Source organism: Falco biarmicus, chromosome 5, assembly GCF_023638135.1.
Source record: "Falco biarmicus isolate bFalBia1 chromosome 5, bFalBia1.pri, whole genome shotgun sequence".
NCBI lineage: Eukaryota > Metazoa > Chordata > Aves > Falconiformes > Falconidae > Falco > Falco biarmicus.
Window position 1 is genome coordinate 55,276,590 of NC_079292.1, and position 22,824 is coordinate 55,299,413.

The 22,824-nt window shown below is 43.9% G+C and overlaps 1 protein-coding gene across 1 annotated transcript in view; it reads right to left on the reverse strand.

Annotated features, from left to right (window-relative positions):
* Positions 1-9,104: 9,104 nt before the first annotated feature.
* Positions 9,105-22,824, reverse strand: part of PLBD1 (phospholipase B domain containing 1) — a 39,226-nt gene continuing 25,506 nt past the window's right edge. Inside the window, exons 7-11 of the mRNA XM_056340377.1 lie at positions 15,651-15,851; positions 15,400-15,540; positions 12,079-12,264; positions 10,911-11,017; positions 9,105-9,355 (exon numbers count right to left, since the gene is read on the reverse strand). Of these exons, the coding sequence (XP_056196352.1) occupies positions 9,188-9,355; positions 10,911-11,017; positions 12,079-12,264; positions 15,400-15,540; positions 15,651-15,851 (803 nt within the window). The 3' untranslated portion in view covers positions 9,105-9,187. The remainder of the gene's footprint in view (positions 9,356-10,910; positions 11,018-12,078; positions 12,265-15,399; positions 15,541-15,650; positions 15,852-22,824) is intronic.

Here is a 22,824-nt window from a genome sequence, read left to right on the forward strand (position 1 = left end):
CCTTGTGGTGTTCTTTTATTTGCTTGGAGTTACTGTTCCCTTTACCCTTCAAGCCTTTCATTAGTGCTTCTGGTTTTCCTGGTCTGCAGTAACTATTATTTCTGTAAAGACCAGGAAGTGTAACATCTGCTGATACCGGATTTGTTTATATCTGCCGCATCATTCAACCCTTTCCTCACTGTAATTCTTGAGTAGTTGGTTTTGTCCTGTCAATAATCTTAGAGTATACAGACAGTATTTTCCACGAGAAACTTTTGCTGTTCTTTTGGAAAAGCTGTATGCTGCAGTTCAGCCAAAGAAGAAACCTCTGTGTTGTGGCACCATGGAAGCTTCTAGCTGTTCACACTCAGTTTGGATGTTCAGTTAGTACAAAAAGATAACCAGTTGGCTTCCCAGTGTTAGTACAGAAAGTTAAGAAGTTGACTTCCCTGTCCTCTCTCTCGTCGCCTGCCTGCCTCTGCAGAAAGCTGACATACCTGAAGCAGTGTCTATTTTAGACACTGGCCTAAAAATTGTGAGCAATTGCAAATGTTAATAGATGCTTTCCTGATGCTTCTGAGCTGAGAAAAGAAATGGGTATATCTACCCCACTGTTGCAGTCATGTTAAACTTTTTGCAGAACCAAATAGTAACACACCTGGACAAGAAAGTATATGTAAGCTTTTTATTTTGGCACTTTTCAGTCGCATCCCTGCCCAGCGGAACAAAATAGTGGATTTAGAAGGGAAAGTCTTGGGTTTGGTGTTTTTTTCATCTACTTTGCCACATAGCAAAGCTGTGGAAGATGACATTTTTTCATTTCAGTGCTTGCTTTCTTAAAACCAACATTTTTAAATATAAAGCAAGGTTGAAAAGGGGCAGGAAAATTAAGTCCCAAAACATGGCTGGTGAAATATGCTATGAGATTATGCGTTCTTTAGTTCTGTTCCCTTTGAGAACTTTTGCAGTGCAAGAAACTACATTGCCAACTTTTGTCTATGCTATTTTACTGCACTCCATGTAGCTGGGATTGTCACTTCTGTCAGGAGAGTAACATAACCTTCCCTTTGAGTAACAGTTGTCCCTGTATTACTGGTGCCAATAATCAATAATGCCTTGAATTTTTCTATGTTGAATTAAATGTCTTGTCTGGCTATTTCAAGGAATAATTACTTAATGCATTTAGTCTACTTATGGAAAGTTGGGTCCTTACAAAGCCAGTTCTGTAGTAGAGGTTAGAGCAGTTCATTCCAGTTGATGGCTGTCAAGTCCTCCTCGGGCAATTTTTTTAATGTGTCTTTGAGATGGTACCAAAGGGCCATTGGCGGTACCAGTACATTGAGGTTTTACAGTTTGAAAGTTAAAATAAATATTAGAATACAGCCTAGAACTTACACTGCTTATTTGGCTGTGATTCCAGCCCAAACTATACATGAGCTTTTCTACGGTTTGTGCGTAGGTCAGGATTGTTTTTAGCTTTGTCTTGCTTGGGATAGGCAGGGGGTGAGGGTCCTGTGTAAGGTGGTGGTTTTCTTTCTCCAAAGGAGGCGTTAGGGTTGGTCTGGGTGTTGTGTTTGGAGGTCTTACAGGCGGTATCTTTACAGAAAGACTCGTCTTTATTTGCAGAAGAAAGATACAGTTCTCAACCGAACTGATTGTAAAAACTGGTTTCTGGCTTCATAGATCCATTTCTGCTGTGTATGGCAAAGTGTGGTTGATTTTTTGTGAACAGATTAAATAAGCCAGCTACTGTTGTTGACTGACCCCATCACAGCCGTGGGGTGAAAGCTGCTTTCTCTTTTGTTTCATGCTAGCAGAGCTGTTAAAGGTTCAATTTCAGAATATTAAGCAAGTAGTGGTGGTAAAGTATGTAATAAAGCACAGCCTGACTTTCACATACCACAGCTCTGTTTGAAGCTCTTAACAGTCCTTAAATCAGTGAAACACAAAGAGAGAACTATGCCGTTTCTGCAAAATCGTGTCCATGGTGGAGCAGATCTCTGCAGTGAGTATTTACCCCTTACACTAACAAACCAGAGTATTGTTTCATTCCTCAACTCATGGCACTTTTCCCTTTGTTGTGGGGTGACTGGTTGTTTTGCTGTCCTTTACCTCCCAGAAACAGTAAAACTATTGAGATGCTAAATTTCTGCTAGCAAAAAATATTCAGAAATAATTGATTTCATTTAACAGACTTTATTTGAAAGGATTACCAAAACATCTGGGACCATTCAGTACAGGTCTGTTAACACTGTGCTTCTAGACTGGACTCCTCCAATAATCCACTTGTAAATATGCTAAAAACTATCTGGCTTTTAAGTGGAGGGGTTTGTTTTCATTTCTACTCTGTACTTGGTCCAAGTTTTTCCATCTTACTTTCAGTAGGCTGGTATAAAGTTGTTTCTGACTTAGTGTTTTGCTGTTGCCACAGGGCACATGACGTTTCAGCAGTACCACCCTCCCCATGTTTTAACAAACACAGCATTAATCCTACAGCTGTTTTTTCTATCCTCGTTTACTCTCTGGGTAAGTTTGATTTGTTTTCTCTGTGGGATACAAGGGCATCAGGATGTCCACTTAGGGGCCTTGCTCTGGAGTGCTGATGGCAAAACACCATTCCTTTCCACTGCCACCCTCCGAGTTACAGCTCACTGGCCTCTTTTATTTCATTATATGTCAAAAACGCTTTATTGGATTCAAATAACTAAACCCTAGGAAGGGGGCAGACTGTAGGTATAGCTATGTATGCTGCATCTGCAGTGGTAGCTTCAGAAAACACGAGGGTGCACAGGCACATTCCCCATAGCTTGGACTTACTTCAATGCTCTGACCAGTTTCCTTAGGAGTAGTAGTTGCTCTTACACTTTGCTCCTTTCAGTTATTTGTGCTACCATTGGCTGCATTAGATCATGGAGCACAAGCACCAAGACACCCAACCCAAAGTTTTTAGCACAAGGCTGGAAATGGAAATGCCCATGGTGTCTTCCCTGTAAAAATAAGGTGTCTTACATTGCTTCCTCTGAAAACAATGGCAAAACCCCTCGTGCCTTCAGTAGGAGCGTGATTGGACCCAATAGCAGGATCTGAGCACCATTTTGTACTGTAACAAAAATAGTCACTTCATCCCTTCCTTTATGCTGTTTGTCTTAAATGTCCAATAAATTAGAACCTGTATTATATGTAGGGACAAGTCAAATCTGTTCCTGCTCCCCAAACAGCCATTCCCCAGTATTAAAAGTATTGCATACACCATACAAAATGAAGCTGTGGTTCTGCCTTCCTATAAACTCTTGAGTATTTTTATTTAGTTAAAAATACTTGTCTAGGTTTTTCTAAATAGAAGCTTGATATATTAAATATATATTTTTAAAATTTGTTCGTTTGGATAGGGGTGAGCATTGTAGGAAAACACTGGAGGGAGAGGAGTTCAAATGACACTGAGCCAGCCCTGCCACCAAAATCTGTATTCCCTTCCAAACACCTTCTGAGGGGAGAAAGGAAAAATAAGGCTAGCTAAGAGAAAGCAAATGTATGAATTTTCATCCCTTCTAAGTACCTGTTAAAATGCCTCTCTATTTCTCATTGTGATTACGCAGGCTGAGCATTGTTTTTTTCCTTTTTTTTATATATATACACACACACACATATATATATACTTGAAGCGCTGTCTTAATTTAATGGGGTATAGCCGTAAATAAGGTAACTGGGTAGTAGCTGTTTGGGGAATCCTGTTCAGCTTTAGTAATTTATTGGCCGTTGGAAGTCAAACATGCAAAATCCTTTGTTAGGAAACTCAAAATCTGATGTCTTGTCTTGTTTTGTTGCTGGACTTGTAAATACAAAAAAAAAAAAAGGTAGGACTGATTTACTGTCCAATTAAAACTGGGCAGTTACAAGCTTTCCCCATTTTTGTATGTACTGTAGATTAGTGTGTGTGTCTGTGTTAACTGTAGTGGGGTTTTGTCTGACAAGCCTGAAATTTATACTTTGAAATAAACTACTGGGTTTCTAACTTTTTGAGTCATATGTGCTTAGTTCCAGACATCTCAGAAGACAACTGTTTTTGACAGAGCCCATTGTGTGCTCCTCCTCTCCAGAAGCATTGCAGCTTGCTCAAGTAATGTTGTGCAGCAGCAGTCAGTCCCAGAAAGCCAACTGCGTGATGCTGCCCTCTCAGCCTTTTCACAGAAGCAAAAAATAAAAGTAATGCAGTAACTTGTGGAAAGTCTCCTTCCAGGCACTTGTGCAAGCAAAGAGGGACTCTGCATCCTGGACAGACAGAATTAAGTAATTTGTACCCCAAAATTACCCCAGAGGAGGACAGAAATGGAAACCAAACTACCAGTGCTACTCTCCTCTCCTTCCAAGGGGTGGGGTTTGGCCTCTGAAAAAGATGGTCATTCTTTAGGGAAGAGGCTTTGGACAAAGTACAGGAGATGACTTTGGTTTTTCAGAGCACCCTTAAGCATTAGAGCCTTGCGCCTGCAGCAGTGGTCCCAGCATGCCCAACCAGCCATGCTTCTAAAGCCGGGGGCAAGCTGGTGTGCACAGAACCAATTGCATCAGTCAAGGGTAATGAAATTAGCAGTAATAAAAAGGGTGTTTTAGTGCAGGAATCAAGAAAGTCTCTGCCTTCCACACGTGCTTTTCAAGGGTAGTAGCCAGGTACAGCACCATGAAATACACTGTGCAACTTGGTTGAAAACGAACAAATCTGCTTTACTAGAAGGCAGCTGTGCTGCCAAGTTGTAGAGAATTCAAAGTAATTAACACCTGGAGTTACTGACATGCCTACCCTGAGTTAGTCCTGAGCCTGTACATCAAGGTCATATAATTAATTTGTAATGGTAGTAATTAGCTTCCCTGCACTTATTAAACTTGCCAAAAGACAGACTCTGCAAAGCAGTGCCTGAACAGAATCACACTTGAAAGTCCTCGGTTTCTTCAGAGTGCCTGTTTAGAATAAGTATACATACTGCACATAGTTTAGACCATTAGTTTTATTATCAAATACGGCATAGCCAACTGCTGTGCATAAGTACCACTGTAACTGCAGCTTGCACTGGCATAAAACAAAGTGAACATCCAGAGCACTCACCTTTTGGTGCAAGGAAGCTTTGCCATACACGCAATGGCATGTCTGGGAAGATGTGCCACAACCCCTGAGCAGAATACAGCAAAGCACACCTCTGTAGCCCACTGGTGCTTCTACTGTATAACGTAAGGAAAAATTAAAAAATAAACCAACCCACCCACCCCCAAAACTAACTACACAGAGGAATGGGCTGAGAAGTAACAAGACCCAGCAGCACAGCACCAGGACGCTGACACAGCAATGAAGCTGGTTGCTCCCTCGGGAGTACTGTGTAGTCTTGCCTGGACGCGCACTGGTTAGACCTTGCATGGGTGCCTCCTGCTACAGGGGCAAAGAGTGCTGCTGCCAGACCTTGCCCCCTGTGAGAGCTAAGGCCATGCAGGGTACGACCAGCCGTGTTTATGTGCTGCCCTGGGAGGGGTGAGCAGGGGTGAGTTTGTTACCTGAGGGGTAAGGGAAGCAAAATCTTGCATTAGTTGTGGTAATTCTGGTGGTTTGACTGGGAGGATTCATTTCCTCTTCACTTTTCATTATTGCAAGAGAGGTTTATTGCAACCCCCTTACAATTCCATCTCCCCATCAAGTAAGTCCCTCTCCAGCCAAGCCTGAAAACCTTAAGTTTAAAAGGCAGCACTTGGAAAAGTGGAAGCAGCTCATCAGCCCAGGCTGGCCTGCTGGCAAAGGAGGCACATAGGACAGCACAGTAAGGAATGCAGTGAGCTTTGGCAGCACAGCTGTTCTAAAGGAGGGGGGGAAGCCGTATGCAGTCATATGGATTGGAGTCTTAAAGCTCCTAAGATGCCCTTGATGTAAACATTTACTCATGGAAGAGGGCTCTTAAAAGTAAGAACTGCTTTCCCACAACTCTGGGTTTGAGCAGAAAGCATGTCATGCCTCAGGGCAAGAGGCTCAAGGCAGGAAAAAGGCAGAGCTCCCGTGGTAATGCATATTTACAAACAAGAGTGTCACACTTGCTGCAGCCTCTGCTCCCCACAGGGGGTAGCATCCAGGTGTGCCCCGGATCAAGAACACTGCCCAACCCAGTAATCAACTGGCAATTTCCTGGTCCCTGGGAATGAACTTTTAAACAATACTTTTCCATTAGTATTTTTTATGTAAGATCGGGTGAAAAGGCAGTAAATACAACCTGTAACATTGCAGTGTTGCCTAGGAGTGGCAGCCCAGTAGCAAACAGCCAACCATCCTCCAGCCACTCCGTACTTCCAGTCTCAAACAAGCAGCTGATGCTTGGTTCTCTGCTTGCTGTCAGCTCAGATCCCTGTACTGCCTTTTGTGACTCAGCTCCATTCCTTCTTTTAATTAGGTATGGTCCTCAATGCCTGCTACAGCCTGTTCAATCTGTGGCAATGGCTCTGTAGCTGCCAGTCCTCAGTACAGGAGTTTAAAACATGCCTCTGAAGGCAGCGATCAGCTGCCAACACCTGAGGGATACACAAAAAGTGCTTAGTTCACATTTAGTGCTTAGCCAAAAAAGCATCGAGACTGCTGCCCTGTAAGGCTGAAGCTGCAGAGTCCCCGTGAGAGCTCACAAAGCTGACAAACCAGGCCAAGGGTGAACCACCCTTGATGACCCGCTGGCAGGAACAACAAACAGGCCTTCACAGGCCCCAGGCAAACAACACAAGGTAAGTGACACATGGCAGGTAGAACTTCCCTGCACTTGGAGCTACCAGGGCCCAACACAGAGGTAGTGCTGTTTCATCGAGTGCTGCTGTTCGTGCTCAGGGGGTCATCGTGCGTCCCTGGTGTCCCACTGCCCTTCATTCAGCACAGCTGGAACAGGGCAGGAAGGGGGGGCAGGATTGCAAAGCATTACATGGAGATGGTCTATAAACACAGAGTTTGGGGTAAGGATGAGCTACACGGGACAGGGCTCACACAGGGGCCCGTGTCCCTGCAGTCCCAGCTGTGGGTGAGCAAAACACCTTCACTAACAGAGAACCTCAGGGGCAGGAGTAAAGGGAGGGGGTGCAGTGTTTAAAACTCTGTGACTAGGGATGCTTCTTCCTCACCGCCTCTGGCAGAAAGCGCCTGTGCAGCACCATCCTCTCTTCTGGCTCACAAGCAGCACCAAGCAAACATCACACTCATCCTCCTCTAGCACAGGCACAGCTGTAACTGGCACACAAATGCATACACTTACAGTGTGGTTGCGTGTGGCTGGGTACCACAGCTGAGTAATTCTGCCCAGTGAATTTCACCCAACAAAGAGCTGTACTGCAGAGCAAAAGGCAGCTCTGTGGCAAGTGCTTCAGCAGATAAGTCATTTTACACAGTGCTCTCCAGCCTCTCACACTTACCTCTTCCTGCTCCAGCAAACGAATTGCTTCAGTCCCTGCATGGATTTTTCATCCTCAGCAAAAGCTTTGCTGCAATTTCTGTCTCCCTCTTCCCTTGGCAGAAGTCAGCCCTATCATGACAACCAAATACTTAGGGCAGAACCTCACCCATGGGGCAGGAACTTATTCCCTTCCCCATCACACAAGCTAAACCCTAGGGTCTTGATCAAAACCTCACACTGTTAAGAATTCTTTACTTTAAAGAAAACAAGGAAGAATTTGAAAAACAGAGCGTGTTAATCAACCCACACAGACAGTTAACGAGACATGGCCTTGGGAGAAGGAATAGACACCATAAATATGTCAAGCCAAGAAGATCAGCTCAGAGAGAACCAAATGGTTAATGAGACCAAACAGAAAATTACTTAACTATGTATGAGCTATCCTAATTGGCATAATAAAAGATTCACACTCAAGCAAAGAGAGCCCCCTACTAACAAAGCCCCCTCCCCATAGAACATGTACAGTGAAAAGAAAAAATTCTGTACCTTTAAATAGACAAGGATGGTAAGAACCAGCAAGAATTAAGTGTGACTAAATGTAATTATAAACAATTGTTCAAAGTGTACAAAAAGTTTTACCATGTGTTAAGAAATGTGCTAGCTTTGTGGATTTACCACCTAGCACCCATCTCTGCGCAGACATGCAACAAACTGATGTCTCTGCTCTGTGTGTGGATCAGCCCTTACTCACCAGATGAAGAACCTGGATTTGGGATAACAACACTGCTCATTCTTCACCTTCGGAACAAAGGGCAATGCTGTGCACTGTTGTGCTTGGACCATCAAGGCCATGAGGTAAGAGCTGTTAATTTTGTTTTACTTCATTACATGTATAACATCTAGCACAAAACAGCCCACTGACTTGATGCCTCGGTGTAAGCACAGGTAACTAAGAATAATACATACAGCCATCCTAGTGTCACATTCCACCTCCACAGCTGAGGGAGCAGGCAAAGAGGTCACTGAACAATGGCATGGGCCCTCAGCAAGAGATCAATTGCACAGACACACACACACAGTTCTGCTGCTGCTACACTGCAGCCTTCGGGGAGGGGTGTGTGTGTATGCATGTGACTTGTACCTTTCCAAAAGCATCAGGCTGCTTTTAGCAATCAACAGGCACATCCCTTCACTCCCTTTTTGCAGCCTGACCATTGCATGCTGCTTTGGTGAGAGACAAAGGAAATGTTGCAAACAGCACTTGAAAGCCATGCCCTGTAGAGCTGGCACACCAATCCGCCGCAGAGCATGCAGCCTTTACTCTCTCCACTGGTGACATTTCTTGATGAGAAGCAGTTTGCAGCACATCTTGCAGGCACTGCTCAGACAAAAAGCAGACATCAAGCCAGTGCTGAGATAAGGCCGCTATACACCAAAGCGGCCCCCTGGCTTGGCCCAGCCCTGCAGGCAGGTCTCATGTTGCTACTAGAGATAGATCACTCTCATTGATGACGTTGCAGTCTACTCTTGCTCTGGGCACAGCTGTGATGATGGCTCAGTTCACCAGGAAGCAGTGCCACACCTGCTTCCCATCAATCCTAGTCAAAGGAAGGGCCACCCAAAATGCTGAGAAGAGTGGAACATGCACTGGGCTGCACCGAGGTGGCCAGTATCAGTACACGGTGCCTGGCAGGCAGGATAGGAGAAAGCAGGTAAGGCACAAGGATGTGGACATCCAGGTCTATTTATTACACACAGGAATGAAAATTTCAATTAAAAAAAATATCCATTTGGGAATATTGATGCTGGTTTTACAGAATCGGCCTCATGGTGACAAAATTAAAGTTGTATGACTCTGGCAGGCCCTGATGTCGCGTGTGGTTAAACCGTCTCCAGGTGAAGACAGGGAGACCACCCTGTACTGGGGGGCCATTGATTGCAGTGGCTGTGAACAATGAAGCCAGGCGGAAATCTGACACCTGCAATAAAGGACAGGAGTTCAGGGCAAAAGGGTTGCCTGGTGTTTGACATGCATCCATAATCCCACAAAGCAGAAACAGCTCCAGAAGATTTTATAACAGTAAGGTAAAAATGAACAACGGGAAATGCATGCTGACCAGGCAGCATTCCTCCCCTGCACAGGGGCACCTTCAGCCACAGAAGAGGCAGCTCTGAAGGGCAGTAGCAAAGCACAAGCCCACGCCGCTCTCTAGTTCTTCTCCAGGATGAGAGGCAGCACACCTGCCTTCAAGACAATCCTCCCTGCGTTTGCACATCTCAGAGCTGGAGCTGCAGCAGACAGACTAGAGGGTCTGACCTAAGCTTTGCTGCATGTTAAGCACTCTGGCTGTCCCCTGGGGCATGTTAGGGTAATTCAGGAAAGGACAAAGGTAGCACAAAGTTAAAATTGCTGCCCAGGCTCTGCCCTGTTCCTTCATTACCTCCCAAAAGGTCCCCAGCCTGCTCCATCTTCCCAAAGTCAAAGACACCACAATTCCCCATACTGTTCACAACTGCCAGGTTTTGCCTCTGCTCTGGGCTATTTCTCTCAATACCCCTCTTGGGTCCCCTGTTCTCTCCAGCCCAGCCCACTCCCCTTGCCCAGCTGTCCTGGAAAAGGTATGTCAACCAGCATGCACTGACCTACTCCCTTACCAGACACCTCTACACAGCAGTTTTCTGCATTCATCTCTGACTAACCAACTCTGGGAGCTCCTGTTGGCTCCTACTGCAGGCAGCTGGCCTGGTCCTGTACAAGCCAACTGGACACACAGCGCTGGCAATTCCAAAACAGTCTCCACAGGGCCCATCCTAGCAACCAAACTCATAATCCAGAATCACAGCAGGCTGGGTCCCACAGGATAAAACACTGTACGACTTCCCAGCACACCTGGGCTGGACAGCTGCTTACCCAGGTATTGCCCCCCACAGTGAAAATACCACACAAGCTGCCTAGAAAAAGCGCTGCTTTCACCAGGATGGTGAGTCTAAGGGTTTTCACACACACCCCTAGAAAGCAAAGTGATCTTCACCAAACTTTGCTCAAAGCAGTTTCACAGAGAGGTGGAGCCCTGGAGCCGGGTGACTTACTACAGCCAGGCTTTTGTAAAGGTAAAGCTAAAATGAGGCTGAAAACACATTCCTGTGGGCTCTGGGGAGGTACCCATACAGCCCCCACCAACCGGAGGCTGAGGCTGTAAAACAGTCACCTTCCCGAGTGATGTGAAGACTCATTTCAGCCTTAGGCTCCTCCTGCTGCAAGGCTTTGGGGTTTAACCCCTGAACATAATTCTTTCACACACCTCGCCCTGTATCCTCTGCCTTCTGTCACTGTACCAGGACTGGTGTCAGGGACAGGAAACAGGACTCTGCACAGAATTACCGTCTCAGGATCTGCCCAATCAACTGCAACAGCATGAAAAGAGAGGACAGGCCTGGACAGGCCCTAGTGCAAGGAAACAGGCTACAGGTCCGATAGGAGCACAAATCGGCTGCAACAACCATTCAGTGGGTATTGAAATTGAGGTAATTTACCTTGGAGTCATAGCAGCCTGCAGGCACTGGAAAAGAGGGATTCAGGTCTTCCCGGCAGCAAATGGTGTTGCAAGGATTGTGTTCAGCATAAGGATCATGCTGATAGTCTGGGGAGAAATGCGGTAGGGAGGGAAGGAAGGAAGAAAAGAAAACAATTTAGTCCCCTTACAAAAAGCTGATGCAAAGTGACCGAGCTACTAAAATTAAGTGCACTAGCAGAAATGCAAGTCTATCACACTGATCTCACACTCCTCCCCAGGTACCAGCTAGAAGGCAGTGCTCAAGACAGAACATTAAGTAGACAAGCTCCTAATCCAAGTCCATACAGCTATTTCTTCATCCCCTGCTGCCAACTTCTAACCACAGACATCTGCAACTTGACATGATGAAAGTTTGCAGGAATTTTGTCAAAGAGAAAAGCAGAAGAGCAGTGAGAACCTTTGTTTTCCTGTTGTGGACTAAAGTAAGTGGCAAGAAGCAAAGCCTTTGAACACCCACTGTAGCAGCTGCAAGCCAGGAGGGGAAGGTGGACAAGCCTCAACACCTACGCGCGTGCTGCTACCCCACCCTGGGAGAGGTCTCCCAAACCTCAAGCCCGGTAATCAGCATGCTCCCTATAATTGGCAAGAAAAATAGAGCATCTAAAGCAATCTTTACTTAGAGATGGGCTTAGCCGAAAGCTAATTAAGCTGGTTTTAATCCACTTAAGAACCCCCCTGTCAAGGAAAAGCGGAGTAGAGCATTACCTACCAAAGATCATTTGCCTGAATAGGGAAAAAAGACCGGAAGCTTTACACTAAATTTTCTGGTCTGATCTGACTTAACTGTTGCTTGGAATTTAAGGCTTTCAGGTTTGACAGGCTGTAGATGTATTAGGTAACAGCAGTCCACAGAGTCTCTTGGAGCACAGGAAGCTCTCTGGAAAGGTCAAACAGCAAGCCCAAGGGCCCCTGTTCTAGAAGGAACCCAGTCTTGTTTCTGTTAAGAGTAATTTTAGCCTGGTTTCCCACCTTGACAGTAAGCCTGTGTTATCTTTTTGCTTTGTGTGTACTCTACACCTAATATAACTGATCTGAATGCGAGACTGCAGTTTCCCCCATAATCCAAGAAATAAAAGTAACAACACTTTATTAAGATCAGTTCCACAGTACATAAACACATGTCTTACTATTGTATCTCATGATGTACTTCATGCTTTCCAAGCTGGTCACCTTGCCCTGGTCTCGACGGAAGATTTTTGCTCTTGGAGCAAGCTCATAAGAGAAATCCATGCCATACTTCTCAACATATGACGCATACCCACTGAGATTGTATATCTTTTCATGGAAAGGGATGTTGTATGAAGGCCAGTAACCTGCCAGAGACAAAACGTAATCTCTTAATCACTTAGAAAAGCTGAACACTCTTGCTTACATGAAAAAAGAAAAATAAGCCATTTTCTCTGCTGTATTGCCTTAACTGCATGTCGAGGAATAACATGTCTAACTGGTTTGAACACCAGAAAATAAGGCAACAGTCTCTGGCATGACAAGGGTTGACTCCCAGTATAACACCACTGTAGACTGTACCCAGGCAACCCGCCCCCAGATTTCCACCCTGAGGACTCATCCTACAAAACAGCTGAGACCAGACTCGCAGGAGTCTGACATGAACATGCAGAGTGGCCACAGCCCTCCTGCAGAGGTTTCCCTGCTCAACCTTAGAGGAGTGTAAGCTCACTTACTTCCACCAAGCTTCCCAGCAAGAGGATTGGAGTCACTCCCTTTTCGACCCCCTTCCCATCTCACCAAGGAAGACTGATAGACCATGCCAAGATGTCAGGGACATATGGACACACACAAACACACACGGACCACAGCACTACAGGGGTGAACAGGAGGCAGGTTAGCAAAGAATATATGTGCTTTGTGCAGTGGTGGCTGGAAAGCTGTGGTTGCACACAGCAATAAGGAAGGATGGGGGAATAGCCATACATTTGCCTTTGAGGGTTAAGAAGTGATTGAGCAGAGCAGAGCCAAGCCCTGCCCTAATTTTTCCAAAAGCAAGTGTGAATTATTTTTTTTTTTGGTGCAGTTTTGTTAACTAAAGAGCAACCCAGAACTCCAGAGTGTGTTTTAGGCAGGAAACATAAAACTGCCTGAAACAAGACCAGTGTAGAAAGCAGAAAGGCTTGTAAAGAATCAGGAGATCATCCAGGACAGAATCTGGGTACAGCAAGTCCTGGAAGAAGTAAGAATAGATACTCATACTTTAACACCTTTTTTTTTTTCCCAAGGCAGGCACCAAGAAGTGTTTAGGCAGAGAGTATATAACATGAGCTAGTCCCAAGAGCAGCATACTTTTAGGTTCTCTCCAAAGCACTAGCATTCCTGTTCTCAGTGGGGAATGTTGCTTCTAAAAATCACACACACCAGGTTTTGGCTTACAGATTTACTATCTAGACACTGGTAAATGAAGGACTGCATGTATTAACAGCTGCATGTATTAACATCAGCCCAGCACAACACAAGGTGTCTGGCTACAAGATGGTCAAGAAAGTCATCTGGGACTTGGAAGGAATGAAACACTCTGGGAGTTTGGTTTCTGTCTGTAGGACAGATACGCAGACAGTATAAGCACTGCAACACTGCCCGAGTAGAGGCCTTAGCAGCTTGGGTCCTGCCTAGCATGCAGCAGACAGGAACAACCTGTGTGCTGGCATTTGCTTACATGACCTAGAGCCTACCTGAAGGAAACAGGTTGTGTACTTGTTGTGTTGTAATACAGGCAGTCCTCCAGAAACGAGCGCGCTTGCCAGCCACTGATGATGCAGGCCAGAGGATACAGACACATCAGCTTCCAAATCAGTAGGGTTTAGTTGTGGTTCAAAAAGATGCTATTGTCTGACAAATGCAGTGCATACAGACGACTCCCTTTTCCCACCTGGAAAAACTTTTTGTTTAAATTGCCAGAACAGAGGAAGCTATTGAAGGTCTCTTCCAGCAAGAGCTCTCCTGTGTCTCAGGCTCCGCAGGACTGCAAATCCCATGCAGACACTGCAGTGCACAACCTAAGGCAGCTGCCCAAGGGCTGTTATAAGCCACTGAAATCTGCCTGTTAGGCCTGGCAAGGCGCACCCAACCAGAGACTGGATGCTGCGTTATCCAAAACATACAAGGTGCATTTAGATACCTGGGAAAAGCCATATTTTAAGTATAAAAGAATACGCAATTTCTAATACATGCTGCCACCTTCAAGAACAGAGCAGCCACCCGATCTCCTAGGGGGGAATAAGTGGTCACTGTGCACCCAAGCCCAGGGGTTGGGCTCAGTCCTACAGGGAATCCCACACAGTAGCCCTCAAGTCACTGCTGAAAAGGAACTTGGGGAACTCTCTAAGCCTGGCCTCTCTGCACAGCTGCAGGACTGCCATGACATGGTTGCATTGCTTCAAGTGCCAAAGCTAGAGGGTCTCTATTAGCTTGTTTGTCTGCACCACAATCCACAACACAGCGCAGAGAAGCCCAAGACATTTCACCATCTGAACTACACACAAACACAGGAAGATAAGGTGCAACAGCCTACTTTCATATCTTCAGTGGATAAAGGAGCCAAAGAAGCATAAGGGATAGACTGAGATTTTTCCAAATTATCATTAAGAAAGATCTCATAAAACCATATTGACATCATGCAATCCTCAAAGTAAGCTAGAACTTTCCAAGGAGCCAGACACAAGGAAAAAGTCCAAGGGAAACTACCCCAGCTGCTAACATAAATGCATTTTCAGTCATTCTGATGATGAAAAGCAATTCATCAATTCACCTCCTCAGCATGTGATTACAGGAGAGAGCACAAAGCACCAAACATACACTTAAATTTGTGGCGTGAGCTCAGGCTTTTGGATGCTGACAAACTGTCTCGGAAACACTTGTGAATCAAATCTGACAGTGGGTGTTTTGCCTCACCCTAGATTTTTGTTTGTTTGTTTTCCATCAAGTGGTTGCTAGTCTTCCTAGGGGATTAAGCAATCTTTTAAACAGCAAATATTTATCAGATAACAGAGCTCCAGAAAAGTTTAGGAGCTGAATCTAACATAGAACTTCTCTCATATTGAACAGCTCACCTCATCATAGGGTGACCCACTCACCAAACATTTCAAGTAGCCCACAGCACCACTGTTACTTAGTACTGCTTCAGACTCACCGTTTTCCTCGTGGGTCTCTAAGACAGGGCAAAATAATACCAGAAAGACAGCACAAAAGCAAAGTTTATTCTTCCCTCCCCTGATTTTAAGAAATACAGATGTTCACCACACTTCTGCCACAGCATGCAGGAGAATTGAATGCAACATAATGGACCTGACAACAGAGGGATCCTCACACAGAGCTTTCTAACTTGAAACTCAGCACTAGTGTTCAATAAACCCTTCCTAGGGACAAAGAACAATTCTCTATCAGCTGGCCCAAAGAGATGGCTTTCCTAAGCCAGGAACTGCTATAGGAGCTATTACCTTTCCGGAGAATATTTGTTTGATCAGAGTACTCCACAAGGGTTGGGATCTGCTCAACAATGTACAGTGTACCTTCATCCAGGCTCTTATGCAACTTGACCTTCTTCAGGTCCAACACCATGTACTGATTGTTGTAGGTCCCTAGGTATGAGAGCAAAGAGAGTTACATGTCCTGCCTGGGGAAGGAAAAGAGTACAAGGGAAAGAAGGAACACATCCTTTTTTCTAAGATTCATGTGAAATTGTACTTACCAGAGTTGCACCTCGAGAAGGTTTCTGCCCACGTTTTGCCACCATCTGCCATCATGTTAGCAATGCGGACCCTCTGCCAAGCTAACAGGGATTCAGGCACCACTTGTTTAATGAGGGTTTGGTTGAACACGCTGTTGGTAGTCTGCAGCATTACCAAGCCACTGCCTAGTATGTAAAAGTCATCCAGGGACACCAAAAAGCCTTAAACAGCAATAGTACAAAATTTGTTATCTTTGTGAACCTTTTATATACTCATAGAACAAAACAGAGAAACAAGCCAAGAGGATGTGAATGAGTAAACGTGTGTGTTTGAAATCAAACTGTACAAAATATTAAAGATGAGCTGGAGACTTTTGTGAGTGCTTGAAGTCCACTTGCCAGCAAAGTTTCTCATTTATCATGCTGTCAACACACAACATGTTCTTTGTTTAGAACATGTTTGCATCCCAAGCTTGGAAGTCTCTCCTTATGTAAACCTATGTCTTCTTACACTGAAGGATTACATACACTCACAGGCACTTAAAAGTTTCTAACAAAGAAATTCCTTTAAGAAATACAACAAAGAAAACCAGAACAGAAGTACAAACTCCAAAGACATTTTCATCAACCAGTTTCAATTTTAGATTTTTATTCTGTAAGGACAACAGTTATTATTTCAAATTAATCCCTTCTGGACTAAATCAAGCCAGGCAGAAACATCTTCCTTCCAGTTTAATCTCTTCCAGTCTAACTATTATTAAAAGCATCTCCGAGAAATGGGCACCTCTTAAATCATAAACCACATCCTGTATATAAGAGAAAGTTTTACCTACTCCTCTTTCTGACATGTTGTCATTTGGGGGGTTTATGCCTATCAGCCCTGCAAACGCAACACAACAGTGGATCTCTGGGCATGATTCCCTTCCAGGTCACATGCCAACAGAAGTACTAGGTCCAATTGCAGATCCCACGCCAGGAGGTGCTATACAGAGCTGCAAAGGTCAGCTATAACGCCACGGATAGCACAGTGACTACTTACAAAGCAGAAATAACTTGACTTTGAGATTCCCCAGCAGATACAGGGCTGCCAGGTTGGGAAACGTCTCTTCTTAATGAGTTTTTAACAGTATCATTCTTGAAAGAGTACAAAATGCCAAAATGCAGCGCGACAGTCTAATAGTTGACTTCCACTATGGTATCTTCTACAGCAAGCTTTATTAATGCACTCCACAAACGAACTAAGGTCAGCAACCTTTAACAGCCAGAAAGACAACTCAGCTCTATCTCCTGTTCATGGGCTTTCATCAAAAGGCAAACATCACTTTTGCTTGAAGGAGGTCTAAGGGCTCCATTTCAGCAAGATTTCTTTGAAGTCTCAAGATCTCAAATCAGAATCAATCCAGGAAAATACACTTTGTGGTTAGCTGTTTTCTAAAAATATGTCAATATAAAACAGGCAGAGCACCCTGCCATTTTGTTGTTCCTAGAATTTTATTCTTGGAGACAGAAAAAAAAATGTCAGTAAGTTATGTGTATCAACAGCACAGTTCTCTCTCCAATAAGTAAAGACAAGAAAAGAAACACTCTAAACCTGGCTCTGTCAGTCTATTTTATACAAAGACATGGGATACTCCAGCACTAAACAGTTGTGTAACAAGTCAAGTGCTTGCCCAAACTTCAACAATTGTGATTCCAATTGAATGCCAATTCCCACATGGGTGCCAATGCCAAGTGCCCTACTTCAAGATAAATCTAATAGTTTTTTCTTCTTTTTCAATCAACAGCCAAGATAAAACAGAAAAACTCAACTCAAAGCAAGTGTCAACACAACAAATGACGCTAAATTAACTGAAGTTTAAACTTTGTAATTCAAATAAATTGCAAAGCTCAGCTAAGCTGAAAAAAAGCTGATTTCCTTCTGGGCCTTAGTATTTACCAAGTTTTATTCTAAGATGTTTTATAATACAGTGTGTCCTTCATGATTCTCCACATCATTACTAGCCTAATTGTTCCAAGGCAAGATATACCATTTTAACTTAAGGCATAAACACCCATGAAACAAAGGGAAGTTAAAACACATACAACAGTTTATCCACAGCAAAGACATCCACAAAAATAAAACCTGGGTGAAGCCTAGATATTTGATGTCCTCTTGTGTCACTCCTGTCTTTTTAAGCATGCATGAGAATCTGTTGTAATTGAAAATGCCCTTTATGTCAATCGTTATCTTACTGTACAGTTCATCTACTTTTTTCTGTAAACCCATCTCCTGTTTTTACCAGCAACTATCAGTCTTTTTTTAATTCCCTCCAATGAGCCTGACTCTTCCTACATAGAAACAAACAAAAGCACTTCTGATGGCATCTTCTGGGTCTGAGCCATTTAGATTCAGTTTCCAATCACCACTGGAAAACTGATGTTTCCAGAGTATGGAGTTTCATTCATCATGACAATATTAATTAGGCAAGCAAAACAAAATGTTTTTGAAATCCGAGCCACACTGTTCTGCAGAGTCAACACACCAAAGAGTATGTGGAGGGGTAACGTGGTCCTGGCAGCTATTGTTCCTGAAGAGGTAGGCTGCTGTTTTCTGAACCATCTGAGATGGCATCTGCCTTTTTGGTGCTTTAAAAGCCCATTGTGCTCATTCAAGTACAGAAAGGGTCAGTATTACAGACTGGAAGTCAGAGCCATGAGGTCTAGCCATCACCTCACAGAGATTAATGTAGCTCCTGGCTGAGATGCTCCATGCTCCTGGGCTATAAACACACTTGACAATGGCAATGGACACGTCTTCTCTGGATTAGTTTTCTTAATCCTATCAGCAGCTGCTTCTCAGTCAAGACTGAACTTGACCAACCATCTTCCTTCCACTTGCAGGCCTCTCCTAGGCTCTAAGAAATAGCACATCCTACGCTATAGCTCTGGCCTCTCATCTTCAGACACTTTCCCCTGCTTCCCTCCAGGTTTTAGACAGATATAGGAGGGAGCAGGGAAGCAATAAATGGTCTGGCAATACCTCCTGAACAAGCTGGTCCTCTGAATATAAGGGCTACTGCCCTTTCGGTATTTTGTTCCTCCTAGCTCTTGCTCAAACTGCAGGGAAGAATAACCCTGCACTAACACCAGACTACTTCAAACCAAGAGATATGTTACTTCTCTCTCCTGCCTTAGCAACACATATATAGCCATCCATCAAGACAACCCGTGCCATCTTGTTCCCATGTCACAGCCTGTATCAATCAAGCAACATCCCGACAGCAGACCAGACGAGCAAAGGTGCCAGTGAAGATCTTCTCAACTGTTTTGCTTTAACAGCTAAAAACAGAGTAACATATGACACCACTATATAGATACCACTGTATATACATTTATGTCAAAGTATTCTCTTAAGGGAAGGTTGATGGCTCAGCAAGGGCACAAGATGTCTAAACTCCTGAATTACCAAACTCTGATTTAGTATTTAGCCATATGTTAAAGAAATCTGTGCACAAAGTTTAGGCCAAGCTGACTCTCTAAAGTGATGAATGCAGGGACTTCTAATCAAGGGAGTCAGCTTTGGGAAGGACAGGGACAAAGAACAGATGGTGAAAAGAACAACATTATCTTAAGTTATGCAGAAAGAAGCTTCCAAGTGAGGAAGTTCTGTCACCAAGAGGAGACAGGTTGATAAAGTATTACAATTCACAGAAAGCTGGTTGAAAGTAGGACAAAGGTAATTGCTGCAGTGGAAGACAGCAACCTCTGGCTCAAATAGCCCTCATGAAAGAAGGCAAGCCCCTGCTTGGGGAGCACATGTAGTGAGTAAAAAAATTCAGCAGTTCTATCTGAGGATGTGCACTAGTTTGCACTAGAAACAAGAAACTTGTAACCAATCCTATATGTGAATGAGTATGTAATACACTATGAATGTGCAAATACTCTGCTGTATATAATGCGTACCCTTGAGTAACTTGGGGAGCACACTCCAAGGAAACATTCCCCCATGCTCCCAGCACTGTACTAAAGAATGTCTGCCTTCTAAAACTTCAAATCAAGTCTTAGAGGGTTTTTCTCCATGACCAATTTTATGGTATCACATACTTAATGAGGCTGGTTCAGCCCAGAGAAAGTAGGTCACTACCCAAAGCAGAGTGCTTGGGCCCAAATGGTAGATTCCCTTTCTTAAATGGAGTTAAAACTAACTGTTGAAGATTTATGTCCATTTGGATGGACCTCTTGAAGAGCTGCAATCTCTCTGCTGTCCAAGGAAAACGGCAAGTTTCGTCAATTAGTTGGGCTCATTTCCTTGAATGCCTCAAAGTGGCAGCGTAAAGCAGTGACTGCACATGTGGCAGGGGGGTTGCAGGGAGCTTTCTCTCTGATCTGTTACCGGATACTTAATGCAAAACACAGCACCTACCTTGTCACCACGTTTCTTCCCCCTCCAAATGAGTATAGCTTCACTCAACATTTGTGAGCAACTGTAACGTGTCTGTACAATTTATCTCTGCTGTGCACAGATTCACTAACCACATTAAGTATTTATGTCCAGAACTTGAACAAGACACTGAAGTCAAGGGTGCCCATGCATTCAGCTCAGAGACATTCCTCCTTTCCAGAGGTTGACAGACCTGTCCTACATGCAGCTCTGCACAGATGCTTTCAACAGAAGAAGCAGCTAAGACGATGAGCAGATTTCTAGTGAGGATTAGGATTAGCATGGAAATAAAGCAGCCAGTGGCTAAATCAGTCTGCAAAAGCAGAGATTACTACTCCGTTCATTTCCACTTGGCTGTGCCTCTGCAGCACTACTGTTGCTCTGAAAGGGAGAAAGCAGCAAAAAGACATGCTGTAACAGTGGACGTTTAAGCATCCTGGCAGGAATGTAGGGAACTTCTGGGGAAGCCAGGATGGACTCTGCAATTCCTGCCTGTCCTCCAGCCTGCTCAGTCACAGCAGAAGCAAGGAAGCGCAAGGCCCTCTAGCTGTATCATAATGCACACACTGACATGCATCATGGTTAGTGAATAGTCTTAGATACTCTAAACTGAGTCAGAACAAAAATTAATTTTTTGCAGTGTTGTAGCCAGTCTTTTCAAATTCAGTAAATAAACAATCTGGACAATTTTATTCTTATAACCCCAGGAGAAGTCAGGGAGCTGGCACATTCCTTCTCAGAAGGCAAATGACTCCTTGAAGCTTTTCCGACACAGCTTTTGGATGGTAGAGGAGTTTTACTTCGTAACCAGTAAGCTGGATGACAGGAACCTTTGAATTACTCAAGTTAAGTGTCCCTGAAGGCCCGGAAGGACATCTGTCTTTCAATGCTTTTTGCTTCTTCCAAAAGGCAATACTTCTGAATAGTAACATGATCCTAAAGCACATGGGACAGCTTACTAGCTTAGACCCTAAGAACCAGTAGAACAGCTATCAGGATGGAGAATATGAGTGGGAACTTGCATGCAGGGAGAAGTTACAACTACCAAGTTGAACCATGGCCAGGACCTGCAGATTCCATGGTCAGATGGCCTGAAATTATAAGGCTTCATATCATCACAACACAGAGCAGAGGAATTTGGCAGTTTCCTGCTTCTTGTGCAGTGTCCCTAGATCATTACCCGGCCAGTGTTTTAGAGCTTATTCACCCCCTAGAAAACTGCAAGTTTGTAAACTACACCCACCACAGATAATGCAATTTGCTGTAGTCAATAGATTGTGCTTGTCTAGTTCTTGTGATAGCATCCTGTGTGTCTCAGATTTCACTGCAGCCATGGCAAATGTTTTGCAACATTTCTCACTCAGTTTTGTTGGTAGAAGTATGCATTACCACATCACTCTGACAGAGTCTACCTCACACAAGTAAGCTTTAAAAGAAGTCATCTCTGCAGAACTCGGTCTCAGGGAAGCACACTGGGATTTTGTACACTAGTGAAGAGACCCCAACCATTTCAGCATAATAGTAGCTAATTTTCAGGTATCCTGCCATACAGCAATGCTTTACCTGCCTCATCAAAACAGAAGACTTTTACTTCATTTTATACAAAGAATCCACAAAAGGAACAACCCAGAGACATCACCACAGACACCCACTAAAAGTAAAATAAGAAGTGATCTGCATGGCTAATCCTGATCACCACTTTTGAATCCACAGCAGAGTGCAGCATGCAACACTTGCTAAACAGAGCCACATTCTCCTGAAGGGTAGTGCTATCCTCAACAGTATTTCTGCTGAGAGAGAAGAGGTCCAGAACACACAGTATTTCTGCTGAGAGAGAAGAGGTCCAGAACACACAGTATTTCTGCTGAGAGAGAAGAGGTCCAGAACAACCTTCCATACATTCAGATGATGAACAGGCCAGACAGAAAACTTGGGCTTTCTACCAGGTTACACAGGCTTGGCAAAATTCCTTGCAACAAGCAAGTGGAATTTCTCCAAGGGAACTGAAGATAACCCAAGCTCTTAAAAGCCTTTATAGCTAACAGGCATTCACCAGAATACCTCTACTTGTCCCTCAGAGCAAAAATCTCACGTTGTCAGAACATGTTGCATTCCTGAGGGTCACTGAGGGCAAGAACCCTACAGAAAGAAAGACTTGCTTTCAATGTGAAATCAATGTTTTTCAAAACACTGTTTCCCAGTCAGTCTCAGGAGTCCCTGCCGTGAAGCACCCTTGCCTTTGTAGTAAGGCAAGCACAGTAATTCAACAAAGCACATTTTGAGATCATTAACCAACAACATTTCATCAGAATGAGAGAGTTAAGAAGTTTATGAAGATTCTTGAGTGCTTGGGTATTTTTGAATTTGAAATTCCATCTTTAAAAACTTATGCAATGTTGACTCACTCTTAAATGATCTTAGATTTGCTTTGGTTTTTCACGTTAACATTTCTTGGTGCTACTCTAGCAGAAGTATATATTTTATCACTGAAACATTAACTTCTGGAGTTTTCTAACATTCTTCCAGGAAACTTGAGAATATTATATGCTGCCTAATATTCCTATGAGAGATTTTAAATATTCTGGCTGGCTATATTACTAACACATGAAATAAGCATTAAAAAATACTCCCTTCTGCAACAGCTTAAAGAAAAGCTAGAAGAGGGAGATTGGGCGGGGGGGGGGCAGGCGGAACAACCGAAAAAGAACTGAAGGTTTGCTAACCCAACACCAAAGAAGTCAATACAATTGACAATCCCATTACAACATGAGTCAT